The 25,867-nt window shown below is 43.1% G+C and overlaps 1 protein-coding gene across 6 annotated transcripts in view; it reads left to right on the forward strand.

Moving 5' to 3' along the window:
- The window catches only part of LOC139478166 (myelin transcription factor 1-like), a 36,952-nt gene extending 12,070 nt beyond the window's left edge, over positions 1-24,882 (forward strand). For 3 of the 6 annotated variants that reach the window (XM_071260510.1, XM_071260512.1, XM_071260511.1), the window contains 16 exons: positions 490-517; positions 996-1,085; positions 1,603-2,423; positions 5,567-5,636; positions 6,808-6,848; positions 7,159-7,186; positions 7,540-7,602; positions 8,024-8,088; positions 8,530-8,679; positions 10,006-10,699; positions 11,215-11,415; positions 14,494-14,643; positions 18,700-18,762; positions 21,633-21,761; positions 22,690-22,850; positions 23,292-24,882. In XM_071260510.1, coding sequence (XP_071116611.1) covers positions 490-517; positions 996-1,085; positions 1,603-2,423; positions 5,567-5,636; positions 6,808-6,848; positions 7,159-7,186; positions 7,540-7,602; positions 8,024-8,088; positions 8,530-8,679; positions 10,006-10,699; positions 11,215-11,415; positions 14,494-14,643; positions 18,700-18,762; positions 21,633-21,761; positions 22,690-22,850; positions 23,292-23,674 — 3,137 coding nt within the window. In that variant the 3' untranslated portion in view covers positions 23,675-24,882. Of the gene's footprint in view, positions 1-489; positions 518-995; positions 1,086-1,602; positions 2,424-5,566; positions 5,637-6,807; positions 6,849-7,158; positions 7,187-7,539; positions 7,603-8,023; positions 8,089-8,529; positions 8,680-8,967; positions 9,079-10,005; positions 10,700-11,214; positions 11,416-14,493; positions 14,644-18,699; positions 18,763-21,632; positions 21,762-22,689; positions 22,851-23,291 lie in introns of all 6 variants that reach the window. The other 3 variants (XM_071260513.1, XM_071260514.1, XM_071260515.1) reach the window with 3 other exon arrangements.
- The last annotated feature ends 985 nt before the right edge of the window (positions 24,883-25,867 follow it).

Consider the following 25,867-nt stretch of genomic DNA (forward strand, 5'->3'; position numbering starts at 1 on the left):
GTTGATATATGCTTATAATGATCTATGTTTATATAGAACTGAAATCAGTGGTCCCTTTGAGTTCGTTATAACCCTAGTTTATTGCATGTGCTAGAAGGTGGGGTGTTGCTATATATATATATATACGCTAGAAGGTGGGGGTGTTGCTATATGCTAGAGGGTAGGGTGTTGCTATATGCTAGAGGGTAGAGTGTTGTTAACCCCAGATTAGTAGGTTAAGACCTTTTTAACCCGTGAAGATCAGTAACACATGATTGCTGTAAAAGGCGAATATGCTTGTCGTAAGAGGCGACTTACGGGATCGGGTGGTCAGACTCGCTGACTTGGTTGAAGCATGTCATCGATCCCAATGTTCATGATATCAATCACTGTATTGTCTGGTCCAGACAGCCATCACATAGCTGGAATATTGCTGAGTGTGGCGTTAAACAACAAACAAACTTAGAACTTTCTCCAGGTTGTTTTAACTCTTTTCATTTGTCCCCACAGCTGCCAGCCCCAATACAGACACTGCCAGGTATGTCCCACTTTCCATGGATACACGATCATGTAGAGACTTGTCTAGTAATAGAATGTAACTTGCTGTATAGAGTTTCACCCCTTCGCTACACCAGGATCAAATTTTTGTGGCTTTCACTGAGGATCTACTGCCAGTATCTCTTCGATGCGCTTACCCGACATGACACAACTGTAATCCTGTTCAAAGCACCGTTAAACCGTTTTAACTTGCTTATCGTAGAGATTGGAACCTGTGTTGAAAGTGCCATGATTACACGTCACTGAGGACACTTACATTCAGCCTTACACATTACTGAGTGCTTGTAACTGTTTTTTGGACATTAACGGACAGTTAAAGTAATACTGTGATTGAATTTTCTAAGTTTATACTGACTGAGTTGTGACAATGAATAAATATTTTTGGGAATGTGACATGAATATTTTTCATATTCATTTCAGTTTTGTTGTCACTATCACTATTTGGTATTTTGTTTCAGTGCTGATGCACCTAAAACTCTAGTCAACTGTACATTCCCAGGGTGCGCCGGGCAGGGCCACGTTACCGGCAAATACGCTCGCCACAGAACGTAAGTACAGACAGGACAACTCTGTCTTCTACTCCTATTCTGTTATTTTTCAAAAGGCATTTCTTTTTTCCCCATCAGTGTTCAAAATTATACAGGAAAGTCTAGGGGTTCTTGTTACAACACTAAATTAAGAATTCTAGATTAATGGGGTATCTAGATTTGAACTTGTGAATAAAAAATGTAATAATTTCAATAAGTCATGGGAAATATTTGTAACTGTGTAAATAATACCAAATATCAATATTTGTCAAAAAGTATTGGAATGATATTTTGATACTTCATTTTGCAGTATTTCACTCTCTGCCAAAAACTTCCCAGACCAAACATGGCACTTGGTATCATTTTTAGTAGATTTTATGTAACCACATGGACTATTGTTTGTTTAAGAGCTTAAGAGACTGAACAGAATTTTACTAGACACAGGCTTTGGACAAGTGGTTGAGTCGCAGACTGATGTGATGTATTGTTAAATTCTCCACCCGATGTAGATTTAGCACCAGATTGCTTGTTTCCCCAGGATCATGGCGTGTCCGCTGGCGGCCAAGAAGAGGAAGCAGGAAAAGGAGGATGGCCCAGCTGCCAAGAAGAGCCGGAAGACTGGCAGTGTGGGGCCAGCCGATACCCCCGACAAGATGGAGACCGTGGATGATGGGGACGAGGCCCAGGGTGAGGTGGAAGAAGATGTAGATGAGGTGAAGTTGGAACCCAGTGAGGAGCAGGACAGTCAGACAGGTTCCATCACAGCAGCTTCCACAGAGGAAGTGATGGATGATGAACAGAAATGTTTCCGTGAGGCGGAAAGGGCTCTCCGCAGTTTGTCCGGAGATGACTCTGCCCCATTCCAGTACATCTACTCAGCTTCCTCGGACTGTGAGTCCACTGAGCCCTCGAACATGGGTCAGGAGGAGGTCACAGAGGCAAAGGTGAAGGACGAGGATGATTCGGCTGACTCTGAAAACAGTGAAAATATTGACAATGCATCTAGCTGCTCATCAGCAGATGATGCAGACATATTGCTTAAGATCCAAGAACAGTGTGCCAGCATTCAGTCTCAGGCAGTCACCGTGCCAACGACTGACTTGATCATGGCGAGGGGTATGTGTGAAACTGCTGGTTTACGGGAAGGGAAAGAAGACACCTTTGGGGTGACCAACCGAGTTGTCAGTGACCTGGCCCAGTCGAGTGACAATGGTGAGGCACAGAGTGGGGATGCCACGCCCAGTTTCACTGTTTTGGCAGAGTGGAGTACGGGTTTAGCTGGGAAGAACAAGGACACGGGTAGTGATGGCACCAGTGATGAAGATTCTGATGGTGGCAGCGAGGACACCAATAGGAAAGGTAAGATCTCCTTCAGGTAGCATATCTGAAAGAAGGGAAGAATGATGAATACTGTTAAACATTGTTATTTTTACCTTATTTTGTCACAGTGTGCTTATGTCATGGGTCCAGTTCAATCAACTTATCAATATTAACTTCAAAATGTTCATGTTTTAGGAATATTTGACCGCAAAGAATGATTTAGTGCATTTCATGGCAAGAGCATGTTCATCATTTTCATTGGCTTCTGTACTACATTGATGCACCATTGAAGAGAATGTTATGATGCGGTGATATAAAATTTGCAAATTACCATGTTCAATTCCAGGTTAAGAAATGATATAAGCTTGGCGAACACTGCGCACATGGTATCTTTCTCAGTACACAGGATATTCAAAGTCCTTTTACATGCGCTTCAGTGACTTTGCCCACGTATGCGAACAACCGGGTCCTGTAGTAGGAATTGAAAATCCACATTCCAAAAAAAGTCACCCTGACTGCTCATGTAGCCTTTTGAAGGGCAAAATAAGTAATCTAACATGTCTGTTTATTTGTATGCATTTCCCACCCACTTGCCATTTTGTTTTACATAACAGATCTGGAAGCCAGGACTGTAAATCAAATCAAGTTTTGCTTTGTGAGGAAACATGATTATGTTGTGTTCCCTTTGGCCTGTTTGGCACTTGAACATGTTGAAATTCATGAATTTGGTTAAAATACCTTGTCACCAAATCACATTTTAATTGGGTGACCTTCGGTTACTAGTTGTAGTCATGATGTTTGTTGGTCAGTCACGTAGCCTTGTGGTTAAAGTGTTCGCTCGTCATGACCAAGACCTGGGATTGATTCCTGACATGGCTACAATGTGTGAAGCCCATTTCTGGTGTCCCCCACCATGATATTGCTTGAATATTGCTAAAAGTGGTGTAAAATCAAACTCAATCACTCATGATGTTTGTTCTGTTCAGGGATTTATCTTGACCTGCTCAGAGGCCGATATTCAGCGCCAAGTCTGGAGCAATCGTTCGTAAAAATTACAAAATCAGAATTACAAAATTCCTATCACATGTTAATATGGTTATGACTAATTAATGTGATGGCTTGGTCAAGGTTGTATTCCATTGATAACAAGAACAAGAAAGAAGAGGCTTAATTTTTTATTTTATTGAATGCAATGTTACAGAGTAACTGTGAAAATAAGTACTCTAAATAATCAAAATAACTATTTTTTCACAATTTACCTGCCAAGGACATTTAATTTTGAATCATTGATAAATCCCTGCTGTTAAATCTTGGATATATTTACTTACATATGTATGAAAACAGAAGTATTCCTGTAATTTTGGATTCAGCCAACAATGTTGTGTCAGTGAGTGAAATGGGTTTAAACGCCGCTTTTAACAGTATTACAGTTATATAGCAGCGTGTCACCTTAATGTGGGAGGAAAGCCCGAGATGATGCAGGTCTTAGATGTTTACCACTTTGATGAAACCCACGAGCATGTGTATGGAGCTGACAAACCTAGAAAAATAATCGGGTCGAACTGGGATTCGAACCCACAATCATAGGTTTCTGGCGTGCCCAAGGGACGCAACTCTGCACAGTGAAACGCGGCGCCTTAGACCACTTGGCCACCTGTGCCCCCATGTTGTGTCAGGAGTGCCAAAGGGTTAAGTTTTCATTATCATGCAATAAAGCAAGACACATTCATGACATAAAGCACAACTGATATTAAGACGTTGTTTGGTAACAAGCACTAACTACAGTGAAAATGCTGATGAGTAACCAGATTATTGAACAGTCTTAACATCCCCCATCCATGGATTTGTAACTTACCAGACTGTATCAGCTGGTGTGGCTGTCTCATCAAAGACTTCTCTTTCAGACCGGTGAAGATTCCGGGGTAGACTATGTCTTCAGCAACCCATGCTTGCCGTAAAAGGTGACTCTGCTTGTCGTAAAAGGCGACTAATGGGATCGGGTGGTCAGGCTCGCTGACTTGGTTGATGCATGTCATCGATCCCAATTGCTTTGATCGATGCTCATGATATTAATCACTGGATTGTCTGGTCCAGACACGATTATTTACAGACCGCCGTCATATAGCTGGAATATTACTGAGTGCGGCGTTAAACAACAAGCAAACAAAACAAAACTTCTCTTTCAGCCGCCATATTGTATACCAGAGCTCCAGATAAGCTTTTGGTGTTGTTGGTATTTTACCCATGCATTTTAAAGTCATTTGGTATCAGTAATTCTATCTGGTTATTCAAATTTCTGTTACCCACTAGTTTCTACACATGTGGGTATTTAAGTTAAATATTTAAAAACACTATTCATCTAGTCCCTGCAAACTGGTGTCGTGTGGGTTCCATAGCTTTATAGGACTCAAAAATACCCCGATACTTCCACAAGAAAGTGTGATGGCAAATGATCATAATGTAACTGTCATCATGGAGTTTGGCAAGGTTGTTGACGGAATGCCTGTTTATAATTTCAAAATAAGTTGCTGATTTGCTAATATTTTGATGATACGCACAAGTTTAATTTTTGTAGCGTATCTGTAATGTTCGTTGCATATTTGATACGCTTGGATTTTATTTTACTGCATATTTCTGCATTTCTGATGCGTATTTTACGCAGATACGTAGCTTATCTGGAGCTCTGTATACATTTCGGTGAACACATGGATATGTTTCAGGTGGTCTTGTATTGTTACATATGCAATGATATGGGCATAAGAAATGTTTCAGGTGGTCATGTATTGTTACATATGCAATGATATGGGCATAAGATATGTTTCAGGTGGTCATGTATTGTTACATATGCAATGATATGGGCATGAGATATGTTTCAGGTGGTCATGTATTGTTACATATGCAATGATATGGGCATGAGATATGTTTCAGGTGGTCATGTATTGTTACATATGCAATGATATGAGCATGAGATATGTTTTTATTGTCCATAGTTCATGTTTCAGGGATCCTTTGGGATATGTTTCAGTGATCACTTACTGACCCCATTGGATATATTTCAGTGTCCTTGTGATATGTTTCAGGGTATGAAACATAACATTCTTATTGGAGGCAAAAACTAAATATATCCTGTGTTAAACTTAATGAGTTCACAAGATTGTCATCCATTCATGTTCCTGTTCCAGAGAGCAAATGTCCAACTCCTGGCTGTGATGGAACTGGGCATATAACAGGCCTGTACTCCCACCATAGAAGGTAACTAACCACTTGTATATCACAGGCCCATATTCCCACCATAGAAGGTAACTAACCCTTGTATATAAAGGCCTGTACTCCCACCATAGAAGGTAACTAACCCCTTGTATATCACAGGCCTGTATTCCCACCATAGAAGGTAACTAACCACTTGTATATCACAGGCCCGTATTCCCGCCATAGAAGGTAACTAACCCTTGTATATAAAGGCCTGTACTCCCACCATAGAAGGTAACTAACCCTTTGTATATACAGGCCTGTACTCCCACCATAGAAGGTAACTAACCCCTTGTATATCACAGGCCTGTATTCCCACCATAGAAGGTAACTAACCACTTGTATATCACAGGCCTGTATTCCCACCATAGAAGGTAACTAACCCTTTGTATATTATAAGCCTGTACTCCCACCATAGAATGTAACTTAGCCTGATCGTGTAATAATAGGTCTAACTTGCTTATTTCAGTACAGATCTTGTTGACGTGCTATTTCCAGTGTTACATGTCAGCAGTAATGTCTTTACACTGGGAAAAATAATCAAAACTCATTGACTGCATGTATTGAGGGACCCCCCAAAACACCCTCTACCATATCTAGACAGCTGTATTTTTGTATATGATAAACGGTAACCATCCCCTCTGCTCTCAGAATGTTGTAGTTACCCGTGATGATCCAGGTTAGAATAGGTCTTAGTCTGTCATACAGACCCTGTAACAAATATATCCAATACAGCCCATGCAAGTCTATAATAATTGGCAAGTCTTGATTACTGCAGTATCTGAAAATGAAGAAAGTCTCTGGGCTCCTTTTTACTATATTTTATAACTATATGTTAACAACTGTTTTTTCTGTAAAATATGTTCATTTCAGAGACTAGTTGTTAGTCTAAATAGGTCTGTGCAACCCATGCTTGTCGAAAGAGGCGACTAACGGGATCAGGTGGTCAGGCTTGCTGACTTGATTGATGCATGTCCTCATATTAGTCATATCCCAACTGCATGGATTGATGCTCATGATATCAATCACTGGATGGTCTGGTCCAGACTCGATTATTTACAGACCGCTGTCATACATCTGGAATATTGCTGAGGGAAACAGAATACTGTAGTAAAATATGGGTTTCTGGACTGCCTATTTTAAAGCCTACAGCCAACTGTTGTTTCCTTTGCAGTTTATCAGGATGTCCGCGGAAAGACAAAGCAACTGCTGAACGTAAGTGGGACATTGACTGGCACAGATTGGTATTATTGACTCAAATAAGTAGACAATTTAATGTTCTGACATGGTGTGGACTGCCTGCGTGGTCTAGTCAATAGTACATCTACCTGGAGAGCCGAAGGTTGGTGTTCAAACCAAACGATAAAATATGGTACTTTTTATTTATAAGGGAAGGGAATGAACAAGGAATGTTAAGCCCTATTTCACCTCACATGTGGTATTGTCTGATGGAGGTAGACTGAAAGTTGATGTGTGTGATGCTGTGATTGAAGACGTCACTGTAGATTCCTTCTCTCTGTTTCAGTCTTGGCCCTTCAGGATAATGTTCTCAGGTAAGTCAACAAACTTGAAATCTATAAGTATCTTATCTCGTGTCAAGTAGTTACCTTTGTAGCTATCCATTGGGATTTAGAATATGTCTCCAGAAAGCTAGGATTGGCGGTCCAGCTCAGTGACTTGGTTGAATGAAGGTCATCACACCCCACCTTTGTGGGGATTGCTAATAATAATGTCATCACTGGTTTGTCTGGTCCAGTCTTGATTATTTACAGTCACTGTGTGACTGCAGCGTGAAACAAAACGTCTCAAGTAGTAGGGTATCTCAGTTATACATATATATGGCATTGCAGTGTGTGGATGATGTGGTACTGTGTCAACATGTTGCAATTGTTTCTCCCTGTTTCAGATGTCCCACACCGGGCTGCAACGGCCGTGGTCACATCAACAGCAACAGGAACTCACACCGCAGGTATGCAACATTTTCTTATTGAGAAGAAACACTGAATCAATAGAAGTGCCAAGAGTCCCTTTTGGTGGTCTCCATTGAGGAGTTGACCTGTGGGTATTTCCACTTATAATAGAATTCTACTTTTTGTAAGAGCCATCTAAACTAGAGATTGGGTGGTCCAGCTTTCCTCGTGGTGTTGATCAATGTTCATGTCTGCAGTCACTGGTGTGACTGGTTCAGACTTGGTTATTTACAGACTACCATGATGGAATATTGCTGACTTCAGCATTTAACAACATCCACTCACTCACCACACTAGTGTCCTGTCAAGAGTATACTAGTTTAGTGTCATGAGTAACCAGAAATTAGTGTCATGATGTGTTCCATTGCCTTCTGTCAGTGTGTTCCGTAGGGTTCTGTCAGTGTTACCTGTTGGTTGCAGTTTGTCAGGGTGCCCTATTGCTGCCATGGGGAAGCTGATTAACACCCAGAACCAGAAGAAGCAAGGTATTGTCAATCTGTACACCACATCACTTTGAGCTCTATTAATCATTTGCAATTACTTACAATTCAATTGCTACTAACCGATTAATCTTTACCATTTCAACAAAACTAAAAATGTCAACATTTCATGTTATATTTGTTTATCAAAAAACGTTTTGTTTGTGAATGTGTACAATGACAGCTGATAGCTTGGTCCAGCATCAAGCAGCATCCACCTTGTACATGACCTTGAACTGGCTTCCTGGCAAGTCCCCCTTGTACCTCTGTCCCTCCTCCCACCTTTGCCCTTCCACCTACATTTACTTGCAACATATGCTCTCCTCCACATAGCGCAGACTTAGTGGTGAGTACTGTGTTCTGACTTCATTTCATGCTCTGTTTACTGCCATTGTGAGCTGCATGAGATCTGGAAGACTCTGTTAGTAGCCAACAGATATGTTACAGCCAGCCCAACAGGGGGATCTACAGAAGGCTTGGGCTGTGATGGTAACACGCCCAGTGCATTTCCAGGCGAAGACAGGCTACAGGCACCTACACAGACATTAGTTGGGACAGAGCCGCCAATCACCCCATCTCCAGGGGGTCTCACTGAAGGTTAGAATACAACAGCTCTTCTTGTGCATGTCCAAGTGATATATGTGACCTGCCCCTCTACTGCCCTCCTGACTGTCTGTCCTCTGTCTGTCTCTCTCTCTCTCTCCTCTGTCTGTGCTCTGCTTCTCTTTGTGTATTTAGTTGTATGCTTTTCTGTTTTGTTGTTCCCTCTGTGGACTTGCCAGAAACATTTATGGTGGTGAAGGCAGTGCGGACCAAGTTAGCAGCTGCTTGACATGCTCATTGGCAAGTTGAGCTTTGGTCATGTGACTTGTTTCCTTGTGGCAGGACTCCACCTGGTGGTGCTCCCGAAGAACGGCGACCCAAACCGAGCCGTGCTGGCGGCATGCAGTGAATCTGAGCTGATCAAGATTGCAGCCAAGCAGTACTGTGACACTGGTCCGTACCTACACGTTTCTCTCTCACCTTTCTCCGTTAGCTTTCAGTTCCGGTGTCAGCTATTGTGGGGCCAACTTTTATGTTGCTGCCATGCTCCCTCTCTCAGTACATTCAGTTGCTCACATTATTGTCTTCTCATGTGTCAGTGTTGTTGCTCACACAGTTGATTTTTTTTCTAGATCTATATAATGATATATATATATGTGTGTATGTGTACATGATTTATATATTTCTATACATATTTAAAAAAAACATATTTTGGTGTATCTTTGTAAAATTCTACCCAGTATATCTCCCACCTTGTATCACCTGACCTATATCTCCCACCTTGTATCACCTGACCCATATCTCCCACCTTGTATCACCTGACCCATATCTCCCACCTTGTATCACCTGACCCATATCTCCCACCTTGTATCACCTGACCCATATCTCCCGCCTTGTATCACCTGACCCATGTCTCACACCTCGTATCACCTGACCCATATCTCCCCCTTGTATCACCTGACCCATGTCTCACACCTCGTATCACCTGACCCATATCTCCCCCTTGTATCTGTACCTCCTCCATCTCCCATCTTGTGTTATTTTCCTTAATAATAGAGTGATTGGTTAAAAAAGTACAAGGTTCCTTCAATGTTAGTTGAGGTAAAAAAAACATTGTACTTTTAAGGGAATGCCAAGTCTAAGGATTACATCCCATACTTTCTGGCCATAATTTAAGTGTTTTTTCTTGAAGGAAAGACAACAAATCTAAATTATTATTTTTCCCACATTTGTAAAATTTGAGGGTTAGTGATCAGTAAACCCAGTAATTAAAATTAATATAAAGGGACCAAGAATAGCCCGGAACTTATATTATCCCAATTTATTTTGACTGTAAATTGGTTATGTTGTTTCTTTATGATATTTTTTTTCTGTGCACAGGTTGTGATCGTGTCCTTCGACCAATGATTTTAACGAAGCAGCTGGACCTCAACACATTTGACTACCCACCTGTGGTTTCTACGACAACGCCCCGTAACAATCTAGCCAAGGAGCTGGAGAAGTACAACCGACCAACCACTGATGTTGGTCAGTCAGCAGCCAAAGCAGCTCACAAACCCAAGCCTGTCCCTAAAATCAAAGACACTGCCCCTGACAGGCCCAATATTCTGAGCCGACGCCCTCACTATAAGCCCCAGTACAGGTACGACCCCAGTCGGCCGACCTCAACAGCTTCAACAACTGTGCCAGTGCCATCGCCAAGTGCACTGACAGTGTCTGCTTCACTGAACCTGGGCAAGGGAGGGAGTGGGGCAGTGCAGACAGTAGATCTCAACATGCCCGTCACGGCCCAGCTAGCAGCCCAGAGGCCTGCTGCCACTGCTAGTGCAAGCTTGCTCCTGGCTGGGCGGGGCACAGCGCTGAATATCCCCCAGCCAAGTGTCAGCAAGGCTGTGAGTCTCAGCTCAACACATGTGACAGCAGTCACCCACAGCATTGCCCCTATACAGCAGGCACCTGCCATCACACACAACATCAGCAACATCAGTAACATCAACATCACCACCTTGAACAACGTCACCTCCAACACTACCTACCAAGAGAACGGTTGCATCACGGCTGCTCCAAGCAATGGGTAGGTTGCACTGACTCTCTGTCCTAATACCAGGCAGCTTGACGGGTTCTGGTCAGTTGAATGGTAGACTCACTGCCCGCTGGCCACTGTGGTCCCTGGAGCCTGCTGGTCAGGTGACAGGCAGCACCCGCAGTTGGCTCTGCACCCAGAGGGTCACGTTGAGAGAACCAGTACTTGGACAACTGCAAGGCATCACTGGTGGAGTTATGTGACAGACTCAATGAATATGTTCCATACCTTCTGTGTTACAGATTGTGAACTTGTACTATAAAATATTTGAATAAATGAGATCATTTTATGTGAACTGTATTGAACTGTTTTCAGTGAAAATTAAAGAAACTTGTTTGATTAAACGGTATTTTTCTTGACTTTAGCATGAACAGCACGCAACCCTACAATTTATTCGTGTGAAATAACAGCAATGAATGAGCATGAAGTTAGTGCTTAGGACTCCAAGCCCACCCCTCCCAAACCCCACCCACCCATATTAACCTGATCTCTCTCTTCTGACGCAGCACGCACTCCGAACCCGACCTGACACTGCTCACTCAGCCTCTCTCCCCCAAAGTGCGGGAGGGACGTGAGCTTCTCACATGCCCGACGCCTGGTTGTGATGGATCTGGTCATGTGACTGGAAATTATTCCTCTCACCGCAGTCTTTCAGGCTGCCCATTGGCTGACCGAGCTATGGTACAGGCCAATCAGGTGGAGCAGAAGTAAGTGATCCTACGTAGGCTGCAGATACAAGCTCTCCTCGTCACTCACACACTCGTTTGGCCGTCTGTCACTCTTCAGTTTGTTTTTGGTTTTAATTTTGCATTTTGATGTTTTCTTTTGTTCAGCATTCTTTTGGTTTTGCATGATTCGATGTCCTATTTTCAGCTTTGGTATCACCATTTTGAGTTTTGCATGTATTCATACAGGTGTCTACAGTGGATCAAACATCTTCCTATGAAATGACCTTGACCTTTCTGCCAGAGAGACCTTGACCCATTACAAGTTGAACTGTATCACTGTATACATCTGTTTTTGTTGTCAGTTTTTGTTACCATTTGATTTAGTGTTTATTTGTTTTCTAATTTTATGTTTTTCTTTCTATTTTTGTGTTAACCAGTATTATTTGTTGCAGTTTCTATAGTTTCCTATGTCATTGTTTGTGGTTCTGTGTGAGAGAGCACCTGCCGTCCGGCTGGTGCACAAAACAAGTAGGTCTTGTTTCTACTTATTCCTAACTCCTAGATTTAGTCTATGATGTTGCATGGCTATGTACTTTACCATTAGTGTTCAAGAGAGTGTACATACACATCATTGTGATTTGTGCCCAAACCATGGCAAGAATGACTTTATGCACATTTTGTGATATAGACCCGTTGATTTGTTCTATTTGTGTTGTATGTGTATTGTATGTCCCCAACATGAGCTCCAGGCTCTAGTGGGTGTATGTTGGGACAGTGGTAGGGGCTGCATATAGCCACCAGTGTTGGAACATGTACAGCCTTTGCAACACTGTGTACTTCCAGGCTCACCAGAATCAAGGCTTCACAAAACACTAGAGTTGTCACTGAAAGCTTATCTGTTCCACTGCTGGTCATTGCCGTCAGTGACAACAACTCATTGTGTTCTTAGTTATGACCATTAAGAGAGGCAGACATAAGAGAAAGTATTTCTGGTGAGAGTTAGATTATTGTTTAAGTCCGAAGTAAGGTTTTCAGTAAGTTGTGACCAATCCAAAATGGCTGACTGGAAATTAAGATGTTATGGAACTGGTGAGCCTCCCGTATCTCTCCCTGCCGGCATGCTCCAGTGTTATTCTGTGTTGTAAGCTTCACTTTGTTGATGAGTCATCATATAATCCAGGCCACAGGGTAAGGGGGTCCAATTATCACGTGATATGCTTTCACTGCGCAGTGTTAACCAGTTTAGTGCCCGGGATCCGATCTCATGGGTTCCAATCCCAGATTTGTACTGATTATGATCCATGTCAGCACCAAAGTGGTTAATGTTCTGCATCACACCAGCTTTCCTCCACATTAAGGTAACATGCCATTCTGAAATGAAACACTGTCAAGAAAGGTGTTAAAACTAATTCACTCTCTCACTTAGATATGTGATCAGGGATAGATTGTGAAACCGATGTCAGGGAGGGATTGCAATACCGATATCTTCTGGGTTGAAAGGTGATACCTATATCTTCAGGGTTAAATGGTGAAACGTGTCTTTTAAGATAGATTGGGGAACAAAAATCACCATGGACACATCAGGATACCAATATCAGCAATAGATCATGTACTTGTACCTTTTTAGCTCACCTTTCTGAAAGTCAAATGAGCTTATGGCGTGGCCTGTTTTACATCGTCTGTTGTTTGTTGTAAACATTTTCTAAAAAAACAAACTGGACCGATGAAGCTGAAACTTCACATAATTGTTCCCACTATGATTACCCCTGATTTTGTTCAAGAAGTTTGAATCGGATTTTCAATATGTCAGCCATTTTGAACAAAATCTTTGTGGCCATTACTTGTCCATTTTTGTTAAATATATAATGAAATTTGGTTGTTGTGTAGTTAGCATGGTTAGTGTTGGGTGTCAACACATATTTATGACCATGCTCGCAAATTCTCACAAAATTTCCTCACTGTAAACATCCCCTCAGAAATCACAGGACCCCGATGAAGCTGAAAGTTCCCATGATTGTTCCCACCAATGATGACACCTGAATTTGTAAAAGGTTCAGATCTGTTTTGCAGTATGGATACCATGCCAGCAACAGTGAAAATCTATTTATGGCAGTTACTCAGTTATTTTTGCTGCAAATTGAATAAAATGTGATACATGTAGTTATTAGTGGTGCTCAACACATGTGATCTGTTTATCACGACATTGTGTATTTTCACATTGAACTGATCTATACACTTTGACCATTCTGAAACTGAAACTTCTTATGGCCATTTCTGTTTTATGTTTGTGCAAAATGTAATGAAATTTGGTACATGTGTAGTTCGTTCGTTCGTTCCCTCAAAATGCCCATATGCCTCTGTAAACTTGTCTGAAATTGCCTAGTGGTTAAAGCGTTCGCTCGTCACGCCGAAGACCCGGGTTCGATTCCGGACATGGGTACAATGTGTGAAGCCCATTTCTGGTGTCCCCCGCCGTGATATTGCTGGAATATTGCTAAAAGCGGCGTAAAAACATACTCAGTCTGAAATTGCCGGACCTGAAGGAGCTGAAAATTGGCATGTATGTTTTTCTGATGATGACAGTATATTTTCTCAAACTATTAAGTGTTTAGTATTTATGCAGAATTTTTTTAAATATTTTTGGTGATGAAACTTTTGTTCTGTGGTTGTGTTTGTTTTTGAAACTGATGACTACATATTAAGGTGAGCTACAATGCAATGGCACTATCTTGATAAGAAGTATTTTAACTGTCTTGCCATCAAGTGATCAAGTCATGCTTATGTATTGATACTAGTGTAAGGGCAGTATATGATCATATATACATCTAAAAGGGTGTTAAGGGCCATCAAAATCTTTCATGTTACTATAGGTATTATGAAAATATTGGGTTGTCCTGAATTAGTAAGTAGCAGTAAGGAGTAGTATCGTTGCAAACCCTCCATGAGAATCGGATCAGATGATGATCAATGCTAAGCTTGCCTTACTAGATTTCCCATCTATCCCAAAGAAAAGATTTCGAGCCCTATGCCCCCTCCCTTATAGTCTGATGAGTGCAGTGGTACCCTGCCCCACGCTATGATCACCTTCTCATGTTTTCTCTGTGTCAACAATAACAGGTGCCCCACTCCTGGCTGTGACGGCTCAGGTCATGTGACCGGCAATTATGCGTCACACCGGAGTCTGTCGGGGTGCCCGCGGGCAGCCAAGTTCAAGAAGACACTCGGATGCAAGGAAGGCGAGAAGAAAGAAATGGACGAACCACTTCGGTGAGCATTTTCTGTTTATCATGTCAGAGTAGTCACCACTTCAATACTCCTGAGCCCATAGCAGGAATTTGCTGATACATCATTACCATATATTCTGTTTTTACATCTCAGCACTTGTGCTGCAGCTATACACCTTCACAATACAATGCCAACATGATGTAATGAAGGGTAAAATACACTATGCTGCAACAGCTTTTAACAAATTAGAAACAAAAGCGTTTTGAATATGTCGGACAGCGACCAAATTGGTATCCAGCTGTTGAAGAAATGTTTGGAAATGTTTGAAATCGTGATACACACAGTCATGTATGGTATTGTGAATCAAAGTATCGTGATGCCTAGATGATTTGTTCCACCCTTCTCTGCATACAGGACTGAACACTCCAGTCTAGAGCTGCATGGGAGGCTGGAGTCTTGGCCTTGTGAAATATCACTAAAGTAGGGGTCTGTTAGAACAGTAGTCTCCTTGATTATGCAATGTATTATTCTATTATCAAACATACCTTGGACCCATTTGCCACCAAAGATTTTTGATTCGAGTTTGAATGGTACAATAAATAAATTTAAACTAAGAATGAAACAATATAAGTCGTCAACCGATCTCACGGTGTACATGGTGTGATATACCCTGTGTATGAGCCTGTGTACCCTGAGCCGTCAGGCATCACACCATGTGCCTGAGGGTTTGGTTGACAACAAATATATCATTCATTCATACATACAGACCCGAGTGAAAAGCTTTGATTCAACCCTTTTGACAGCTGGCAGACGATGCAAATGAAGAGTTACTTCCCTTTACCCAATGTATTCTGATAAACATCAGTTCATTTCATTAAACGATACTTATGGGAGAAAAGCAACTTACCTAAGGCAGGTTCTGGTTGATTTCTCAGCGGGGTACAATTATTTTCCATGTTGCCCACTCCTTAACCAATGAGAAGCTAGTATTTGATGTGGGATAAGGGGCAATATCACCAGAACTCAACGATACGTCTCACAATAGGCCTTCCCTTCGAGAACATCTTTTCAGCCAAAAACTATGACAGACATTGTTTTTGATTAGATCTATCGTAGCTCCTTCAGTGAATGTAGGTCTGTCGACATTTTGATTGGTTGTTGATAAGTTAGTGACAGATGTCACTTCCAAAATGAGACTAGTGGCAAATGAGTCCAGGTCACTGTGGCTGTATGTTCAGAGCTACAGATAAGCAGCGTATTTGACTAAAATACCCCCCTACCCCACCCCCCCCACCCCCAAATATTCAAAACCCAGTTACTTTCAATTAACTTGCGTACAGAAATGCATGCATTAAATGAAAAACACAAATGCATTAAAACAGCCCGCGTAAATTCCCAATGAAGCTCTTTCAGCATGAAATCAAAGGAGCTAATTTCCGAAACACAATTACTAGCTAATTTACTTTCCGAGTCAAACCTATATGTTAGGAACAGTTATGTACATCTAAAACATTATTCAGGTTTTTTTAAATCTTAAAATGTTCCCTAATTTTGGGAAAAAGAACATAGTGATGAATAGATGAGTGAAAAAATATTGGTTACCCAATGAAAAATATAATAACCCAATTAAAATAGAAACCCTGGAGTAAAAGCTCAATTGCTCAAAAACTTATCTGGAGCTCTGATGTTTACATAATAGAGTGGAGGTATGATACAGTGGTAATTGGAGGATGGCTCAGGAGCTGCTGTGTGTGAAATCTGTTTGGATGGGTGAGCACGAGGAACACCAACTTGCAGTTGTGACCATTCTGATTCTATACCCAGATGGTGTGGGTTGTTGCTAATATCAACCTCTTGTTTGTAAAGGACAGGTTTCATTGGTTGTATTCTGTTGGGGTATTGATGGTATATGTAACTTGCTTAGCTAACGTTAATTATATATGTCTATATATGTACATAGTAATGAATATAAAATATAGAATTGAGTAAAAGCTACTGCTCTGGCACTCATCCAGTTTTATGGAAGCTATTACTATTGAACAACATGAATAACAAGATGGAACATGATGCCCTCCAAGATTGTTGATGTTTTAATTTCCAATGGTCTTTGGAAATTTGATCCGGATAATATTTTCATGTTATGAATCAGTCGCAATTTAGGGGATGTGAATTAGTTGCAAGTTGTTGGAGATGTGAAGACCCTTACATCAGTCATGCCCCCTCTGTGTGCGGGTGAGGGGGAGTAAGGTGGATGTTGGGTCAATGTATGTATGTGTATAAGGTGTGGGTGAATGTGGGTATGTGTATAAAGTCTGTGTGGGGGTGAATGTATGTATGTGTATAAGGTGTGGGTGAATGTGGATATGTGTATTGAGTCTGGGTGTGGGTGAATGTATGTATGTGTGTTGTGTCTGGGTGTGGGTGAATGTATGTATGTGTATAAGGTGTGGGTATGTGTGTTGTGTTTGGTTGTGGGTGAATGTATGTGAATGTATGTATGTGTGTTATGTCTGGGTGTGGGTGAATGTATGTATGTGTATAAGGTGTGGGTGAATGTGGGTATGTGTATTGAGTCTGGGTGTGGGTGAATGTATGTATGTGTATTGAGTCTGGGTGTGGGTGAATGTGGGTATGTGTATTGAGTCTGGGTGTGGGTATGTGTATTGAGTCTGGGTGTGGGTGAATGTGGGTATGTGTATTGAGTCTGGGTGTGGGTATGTGTATTGAGTCTGGGTGTGGGTGAATGTATGTATGTGTATAAGGTGTGGGTAAATGTATGTATGTGTATTGAGTCTTGGTGTGGGTATGTGTATTGAGTCTTGGTGTGGGTAAATGTGGGTATGTGTATTGAGTCTTGGTGTGGGTGAATGTATGTTTGTGTATTGAGTCTTGGTGTGGGTAAATGTATGTATGTGTATTGAGTCTGGGTGTGGGTGAATGTATGTTTGTGTATTGAGTCTTGGTGTGTGTAAATGTATGTATGTGTATTGAGTCTTGGTGTTGGTAATGTATGTATGTGTGTTGAGTCTGGGTGTGGGTAAATGTGGGTATGTGTATTGAGTCTTGGTATGGGTAAATGTATGTATGTGTATTGAGTCTTGGTGTGGGTGAATGTATGTATGTGTATTGAGTCTTGGTGTGGGTGAATGTATGTATGTGTATTGAGTCTGAGTGTGGGTAAATGTCGGTATGTGTATTGAGTCTGGGTGAATGTATGTATGTGTATTGAGTCTGGGTGAATGTATGTATGTGTATTGAGTCTGGGTGTGGGTAAATGTGGGTATGTGTATTGAGTCTGGGTGATTGTATGTATGTGTATTGAGTCTGGGTGTGGGTCAATGTGGGTATTTGTATTGAGTCTGGGTGCGGGTGAATGTGGGTATGTGTATTGAGTCTGGGCGTGGGTGAATGTGGGTATGTGTATTGAGTCTGGGCGTTGGTGAATGTGGGTATGTGTATTGAGTCTGGGTGTGGGTAAATGTATGTATTTGTATTGAGTCTGGGTGTGGGTGAATGTGGGTATGTGTATTGAGTCTTGGTGTGGGTAAATGTGGGTATGTGTATTGAGTCTTGGTGTGGGTGAATGTATGTATGTGTATTGAGTCTGGGCGTGGGTGAATGTGGGTATTTGTATTGAGTCTGGGTGCTGGGTAAATGTATGTATGTGTATTGAGTCTGGGTGTGGGTGAATGTATGTATGTGTGTTGAGTCTGGGTGTGGGTGAATGTATGTATGTGTGTTGAGTCTAGGTGTGGGTATGTGTATTGAGTCTGGGTGTGGGTGAATGTGGGTATTTGTATTGAGTCTGGGTGTGGGTCAATGTGGGTATTTGTATTGAGTCTGGGTGTGGGTGAATGTGGGTATGTGTATTGAGTCTGGGTGTGGGTGAATGTATGTATTTGTATTGAGTCTGGGTGCGGGTGAATGTAGTTATGTGTATTGAGTCTGGGTGTGGGTGAATGTATGTATTTGTATTGAGTCTGGGTGCGGGTGAATGTGGGTATGTGTATTGAGTCTGGGCGTGGGTGAATGTATGTATTTGTATTGAGTCTGGGTGTGGTGTAGAGCCTGTTTACAAAACCTGCTGTTACGTTGTAGATGCCCTGTGCCAGGGTGTGACGGGTCTGGTCATGTGACAGGCAAATATCTCTCTCATCGCAGGTACTGGTTGGTTGGTGTTGTGGTTGTCCCACACGGCATGGTTTAGTTCCTGTCTGCAGACAACTCCGTTTACTGTCGTGTTTGTGTTTCTGTGTCCACACTGGGTCCCCTGACGGTTGCCTCATTCAAATTCTCTCTGTGCAGTTACTGTTGTGTGGTACCGCTGTTTTCAGTTCTGTTTATGCACACTATGATGAACGTGAGTCCCACCGTGCTGTTATGATAGATTTACTGCACCTTGGTGTCTGAATATTGCTAAATTTCTTTTAGTTTCATACAGAAAGTATATTGTGTCAATAGTGTAGTGTGTAGGATTCTTCTTTTTAATTCTTTCAACCCTTAACCACAAAGTCCATTATCACCTGACTCCTCCCCAAGCCCATCACCTCATGACTCCACCCACTAGCCCATCACCTCATGACTACTCCCACTATCCCATCACCTCATGACTCCTCCTCCAGCCAATCACCTCATGACTCCTCCCACTGCTCTTCACCGCATGACTCCTCTTCATGCCCATCCACCCCTGACTCCTCCCACGAGCCCATCATCTTATGATCACTCCCACTAGCCCATCACCTCCTGACTCCTCTCCCTACCCATCACCTCATGACACCTCCCACTAGCGGGGCGGTCGGGTAGCCTAGTGGTTAAAGTGTTCAATCGTCACGCCGAAGACCCGGGTTCGATTCCCGACATGGGTACAATGTGTGATACTCATTTCTGGTGTTCCCCCCCCCCCCCCCCCCCGCCCTGATATTGCTGGAATATTGCTAAAAGCAGCGTAAAAACCCTACTCACTCACTCACTCACTCTTCCCACTAGCCCATCACCTCCTGACTCCTCGCCCAACCCATCACCCCCTGACTCCTCGCCCAACCCATCACCCCCTGACTCCTCCCACTAGCCCGTCATCTCATGACTCTTCCCACTAGCCAATCACCTCATGACTCCTCCCTTGCCCATCTCCTCCTAGATCTCCCCAGACCACACCTCCTGACTCCTCCCCCAGCCAATCACCTCCTGACTCCTCCCCCAGCCATTCACCTCCTGACTCCTCCCACCATCCCATCAGCTCATGACTCCCCAAGCGCATCACCTCATGACTCCACCCACTAGCCCATCACCGCATGACTCCTCCCCCTGCCCATCACTTCCCGATTTCTCCCCCTGCCCATCACTTCCTGAATCCTGCCTCTGCCCATCACTTCCTGATTCCTCCCCCTGCCCAACACCTCCTGATTCCTTCCCAAGACCGACACTATCTGATTTCAGCCCTCTGTTCATCATCAACACCTAACAATACCCCCCCTGTTCATCAACAACACCTGACAATACCCCTCTGTTCATCATCACCCCCTAACAACTCCCCTCTGTACATCATCACTCCCCGACAACACCTCTGTCCACCATCACACCCACACACACCCACAGACACCCACACATCCCGACAACACCCCTCTGATCATCATCACACACCCCTGGTCAACACCCCTCTGTTCATCACCATCACCTGACAACACCCCTCTGTTCATCATCATCACCTGACAACACCCCTCTGTTCATCATCATCACCTGACAACACCCCTCTGTTCATCACCATCACCTGACAACACCCCTCTGTTCATTATCATCACCTGACAACACCCCTCTGTTCATCATCATCACCTGACAACACCCCTCTGTTCATCATCATCACCTGACAACACCCCTCTGTTCATCATCATCATCTGACAACACCCCTCTGTTCATCATCACCCCCGACAACACCCCTCTGTTCATCATCACCCCCGACAACACCCCTCTGTTCATCATCACCCCCGACAACACCCCTCTGTTCATCATCACCCCCGACAACACCCCTCTGTTCATCATCACCCCCGACAACACCCCTGTTCATCATTACCCCCGACAACACCCCTCTGTTCATCATCACCCCCAACAACACCCCTCTGTTCATCATCACCCCCGACAACACCCCTCTGTTCATCATCACCCCCGACAACACCCCTCTGTTCATCATCACCCCCAACAACACCCCTCTGTTCATCATCACCCCCAACAACACCCCTCTGTTCATCATCACCCCCAACAACACCCCTCTGTTCATCATCACCCCCAACAACACCCCTCTGTTCATCATCACCCCCGACAACACCCCTGTTCATCATTACCCCCGACAACACCCCTCTGTTCATCATCACCCCCAACAACACCCCTCTGTTCATCATCACCCCCGACAACACCCCTCTGTTCATCATCACCCCCGACAACACCCCTCTGTTCATCATCACCCCCAACAACACCCCTCTGTTCATCATCACCCCCAACAACACCCCTCTGTTCATCATCACCCCCAACAACACCCCTCTGTTCATCATCACCCCCAACAACACCCCTCTGTTCATCATCACCCCCAACAACAACCCTCTGTTAATCATCACCCCCAACAACACCACCCTATACATCAACAACACCTGACTACTCTCCTCTGTTCATTATAAAAACCACATGACTCTTCACCCTATTCATCATCATCACATGACCCCTCCCTCTATCCGCCACCACCAGACTCAAGAGAAAGTGTGTTTTTGATGACTGATGGTAATGTTATATGAATGATATGTGTCTTATCTACTAAACAATATGCTGAAGAAACCTGGCTGTCATGGCTGTTGTGTTGATAGATTCTGTTAATGAGTTCTGGAATTTCATAGCTGGTACATACAACTTTTATAAAATTTGAGGAGTAGAGTATTTTCTGGCAAAATGGAGGTGCATCAAGTGTCTATGATTTATTTTTTTTAAATTGTTTTAGTATTTGTTTCTGTAGTTAGGGTTGTGACAAGCCCTCTATTTGCATGTTTCAGTGCTTCAGGATGCCCAATTGCTAACCGCCACAAGGTGCCACCACCAAGGCCAATGTTGCCGGGGATCGAGAACCAGGACCCACTGCTCATGATGGAAAAAACAAATAATTGCATTAAGATGGATATAAGGTAATCCTATTTCCTAACCTGAAGATTGGGTTAGAACGGGTGTTCAGCAACCCATGCCGTCGTAAGAGGCAACTAAAGGGATCGGGTGGTCAGGCTTGCTGACTTGGTTGATGCATATCATCTTATCCCAATTGTGCATATCGGTGCTCATGATATTAATCACTGGAATGTATGGACCAGACTTCACTATAGCTTGTATATATCAGTACCGCTGACAATACAGATTATTGCTCACTCAACACACACCACTGCTCAGAGAGCTCAGACCGTTGCTCACACAACACAGACCGCTGTTCACACTGCAAAGACTATTGCTCACACAACACAGACCGCTGTTCACACTGCAAAGACTATTGCTCACACAACACAGACCGCTGTTCACACTGCAAAGACTATTGCTCACACAACACAAACCGCTGTTCACACTGCAAAGACTATTGCTCACACAACACACACCGCTGTTCACACTGCAAAAAACATTGCTCACACAACACAGACCGCTGTTCACACTGCAAAGACCGTTGCTCACAGAGCACAGGCGGATGCTCACACAACACAGACCGCTGTTCACACTGCAAAGACCATTGCTCACACAACACAGGCGGATGCTCACACAACACACAGCATTGCTCACACAACACAGACCGCTGTTCACACTGCAAAGACTATTGTTCACACAACACAGACCGCTGTTCACACTGCAATGACCATTGCTCACACAACACATACCAATGTTCACACAGCACACAAATCAGTGGTCCAGCTTTATTACTTTACCCATTGCCAGCAGACACAACACAAGCAGTTAAAGAAGACCCGATTTTTTCATATGACAATAGTTACTCCGTCATGACTATAGTTATATGAAAAAATAGGGTGTTCTTTAACCTCCTTTAAGTCGTATACATTGCTCTATGATACATTGCAGCTGTCCCACCTTGGGCTGTGATGGCTCTGGTCACTCCAACGGCAGCTTCCTCTCCCACCGCAGCTTATCCGGCTGTCCCCGTGCCACCCTCGCCATGAAGAAGGCTCGCCTCACCCCCCAGGAGCTCTCCATGCTGCAGCACAAGATCGCTCTCGGAGAAGGTAACATGTCTGCTACTTGCTAGAGGTCCACAAAGGGTGCATTTCCATTAAAGATTCTCTTAGCAGCAAATTAAATGTGATCTTAAGAGACTAGCTACCCAGGAAAGAATGGGTTACATTTTATGTTGTCTCATGTGAGTGTTCATATACCTCCATGGGGATTCATGGTTATTAGATCCCCAGTAAATATGCTGTGGATTTGGTGGTCATGCTTGGTTGGCTGTCATTATACCGCCAATGTTGCTCTTGATAACACCCACTGATGTGTCTGGTTGAAACTTAATTATTAACAGGCCACTGTGATGTAGCTTAAATATCAAAACCACTCGCCTAACCATGAAGCAAGTTGTACCACAGGGCAGTCAGTACCATCGCAGGAATGTGCATGTGAGCCTGTTGCCATGGACAGATAATATTCACATGTATTCTGTTTTTGTTTAGTGGACTTGGACACTGATGAGGAACTACGCCAACTTGATGAGGAGATTGAGATGTTGAAGTCAACGACAATCTCCTCGGAGCTGCAGATGACGAAGCTGCGAGCGGAGGTGACCTGTCTGGAGACTCGGCTGCACCAGAAGGAGGCGGAGAACGAGCTGCTGGACGACAAGAGCCACAGCATGCAGGAGTACCTGGCCTCACTCCGCAACAAGGTGGTCACATGTCTGCAGCGAGTGCCCCTCCCACCCCCCATGGAGCCGGTCTGTGATGACACACTTGATCTCTACATCGGCAAGATTCAGGATCTAGTAGCAGAACGTAATGGGGACTCTAATCTCTTGTTTAGTGCAATCAAAGCAGCCATGGCAGAGATAGAAGTGTGAATAGATGCTGTTTGCTTCTACTTGATGCAGCTAGCCTCCAGCCAGCTGTATACTGCATTGCAGTCTGCATAGTGCTGACTCGTCTTACTCAGCTGCTAGTTTCATCATTGACAGTGCTGTTTCACAGAGACAGAAGAACATTTGAACATCTTGTCAGTCTTGGGCAATGACGAGATATAACTTGAAAGAAACATGACTAGAATTGTTATGAGAGAAGCAGTCTCAGTGATTTCACAAATTGAAAGAGCATTCGTGATTGTGTTGCATACATAGACAGTCTGTGGGCTGAAGAATAATCTGATTCTGTTGTAGGTGATGGTGAACAGACAGATAAACAGACATTCAGCTTTGTAGTGAATGTTCATTGGTGCTTGTAGCTCGCATCACCAGCACTGCACCATCTTTGTTACATATCCTGTGGCTGTATAAACACACATTGTGACATAGGTCAGGGGAGACAACTCTCCTGGGCAGACAAGAAACATATCATTGTTAAGTTATTATTTATGACATTGTTTTAATTTATGTCATTGTTTTAATTTATGTAATGTACGACATTCCTGTACATTTCAGTCATTCCATGTGTTCCTGTATTTATTCCTAACTTATTTCCTTGTTGAAAGTTGGAGCCATGTATACACTCTATACACTTGTTGATATTTGTACTCAACATTTCCCAAACTATTTATATGTTTTTTTCATGCTTTTTCCAAACAAAGCAATATGACTACGTACTAAAGTTCTGCTTGTGCTCATACTTAGATACAACTGATTGACCATGACCTTTTGACAAAGTCAGGGGAATAAGAATCACACAGCTTCCTGTCAGTACAAATGCTTGGGTCACTTGCTTTGATTGGAAAGAGTTGTCTACATGAGAACTTATTTTATTCCATTGTCACCGATGTTTGTTCCTAGTCTATGGACTTGTCATGCGTTTTTATGTCTTTTTCCCTTAAAGCCATTCTAGGTTTATTATTTACTTATGTGCAATATGGTATTTTCACAGCTTTTTTACTCCAGATCTTTTTGGATCTGTGTAGAGCGTTTTAACCTTTTATAAGAAGCTATGTTTATGTGGACTTGAGTGTGTTTGTTGTGGCGGCTCCCTTGGTTCACGGCGGCCGGAACATCGCACGCTCCCTCACAGCCTGCTTGCTGTCCGCCCCACAAAATCACACACGTGGAGAATTGCTAATAAAACATATACTGCCAACTTAAAGTGTCTCTTTTATGTAGTGTTGTCAGCTTATGTAAAAACTGGCATCATGTATCACCAGGAACAAGGTATCCGACTCTGTGTGCTCATAACAACGCTGCAGCTACATTATGGCTGGGTGTCCAGACTAAGGTCAAACTTGTGACTTTCTGCAGTCAACCCACTAGTCCGGAGCCTAAGCCTAGTTTTGTTTTGTATGCTCAGTTAAAAGTCCTTGCTGTTTCTGTGTGATGAACAAGTACACTATCCACTAGACCCCAAGCCCAGAAACTAGGATAGTATAGAGCAAGTTGATTTATTCATGCATCTTCACGGTATCTAAAACAGGGGTTGTATGTCGAGATTCTCCTGGGTTCACAATGCTGGGCGGTCGGGTAGCCTAGTGGTTAAAGCGTTCGCTCGTCACGCCAAAGACCAGGGTTCAATTCCCGACATGAGTACTATGTGTGAAGCCCATTTCTGGTGTCCCCTGACGTGATGTCGCTGGAATATTGCTAAAAGTGGCGTAAAATCAAACTCACTCACTCACTTAACAATGCTAATTTACACTGGGAAGCATAAGTGATCAGGTGTGATGCTGCTATCTGCAGTCCTGGGCTGGTCATGTTGATCCCTGATTAAAGTACAATATTATGTCAATTGCTGTGATATTGCTAAAAGCGGAATGGAAGTTTACTGTATAATGTCCAAGGTAAATTTAGCACCCAATAAATTCTTCACAGCATACACTTGCTAAGGAATATTCAATCACAAGCTTTTATGGACTCTTTTTATATGCCAGTACATCTGTACTCAAAATCTTTGGGTTAAGATTCATGCCTTCTCCAGATTTATGGCGGTATGTCTTGCTATGTGCCATACAAGGAAATGAATGTTTTGTTTGAAGCCACTCTCGTCAATATTCCAGATATATGACAGCGGTCTGTAAATAATCCTGTCTGGATCAGACAATCCAGTGATTGATATCATGAGCA

The sequence above is a fragment of the Haliotis cracherodii genome, unplaced genomic scaffold (assembly GCF_022045235.1).
Source record: "Haliotis cracherodii isolate W230 unplaced genomic scaffold, xgHalCrac1.p SCAF_4, whole genome shotgun sequence".
NCBI classification, from domain to species: Eukaryota; Metazoa; Mollusca; class Gastropoda; order Lepetellida; family Haliotidae; genus Haliotis; species Haliotis cracherodii.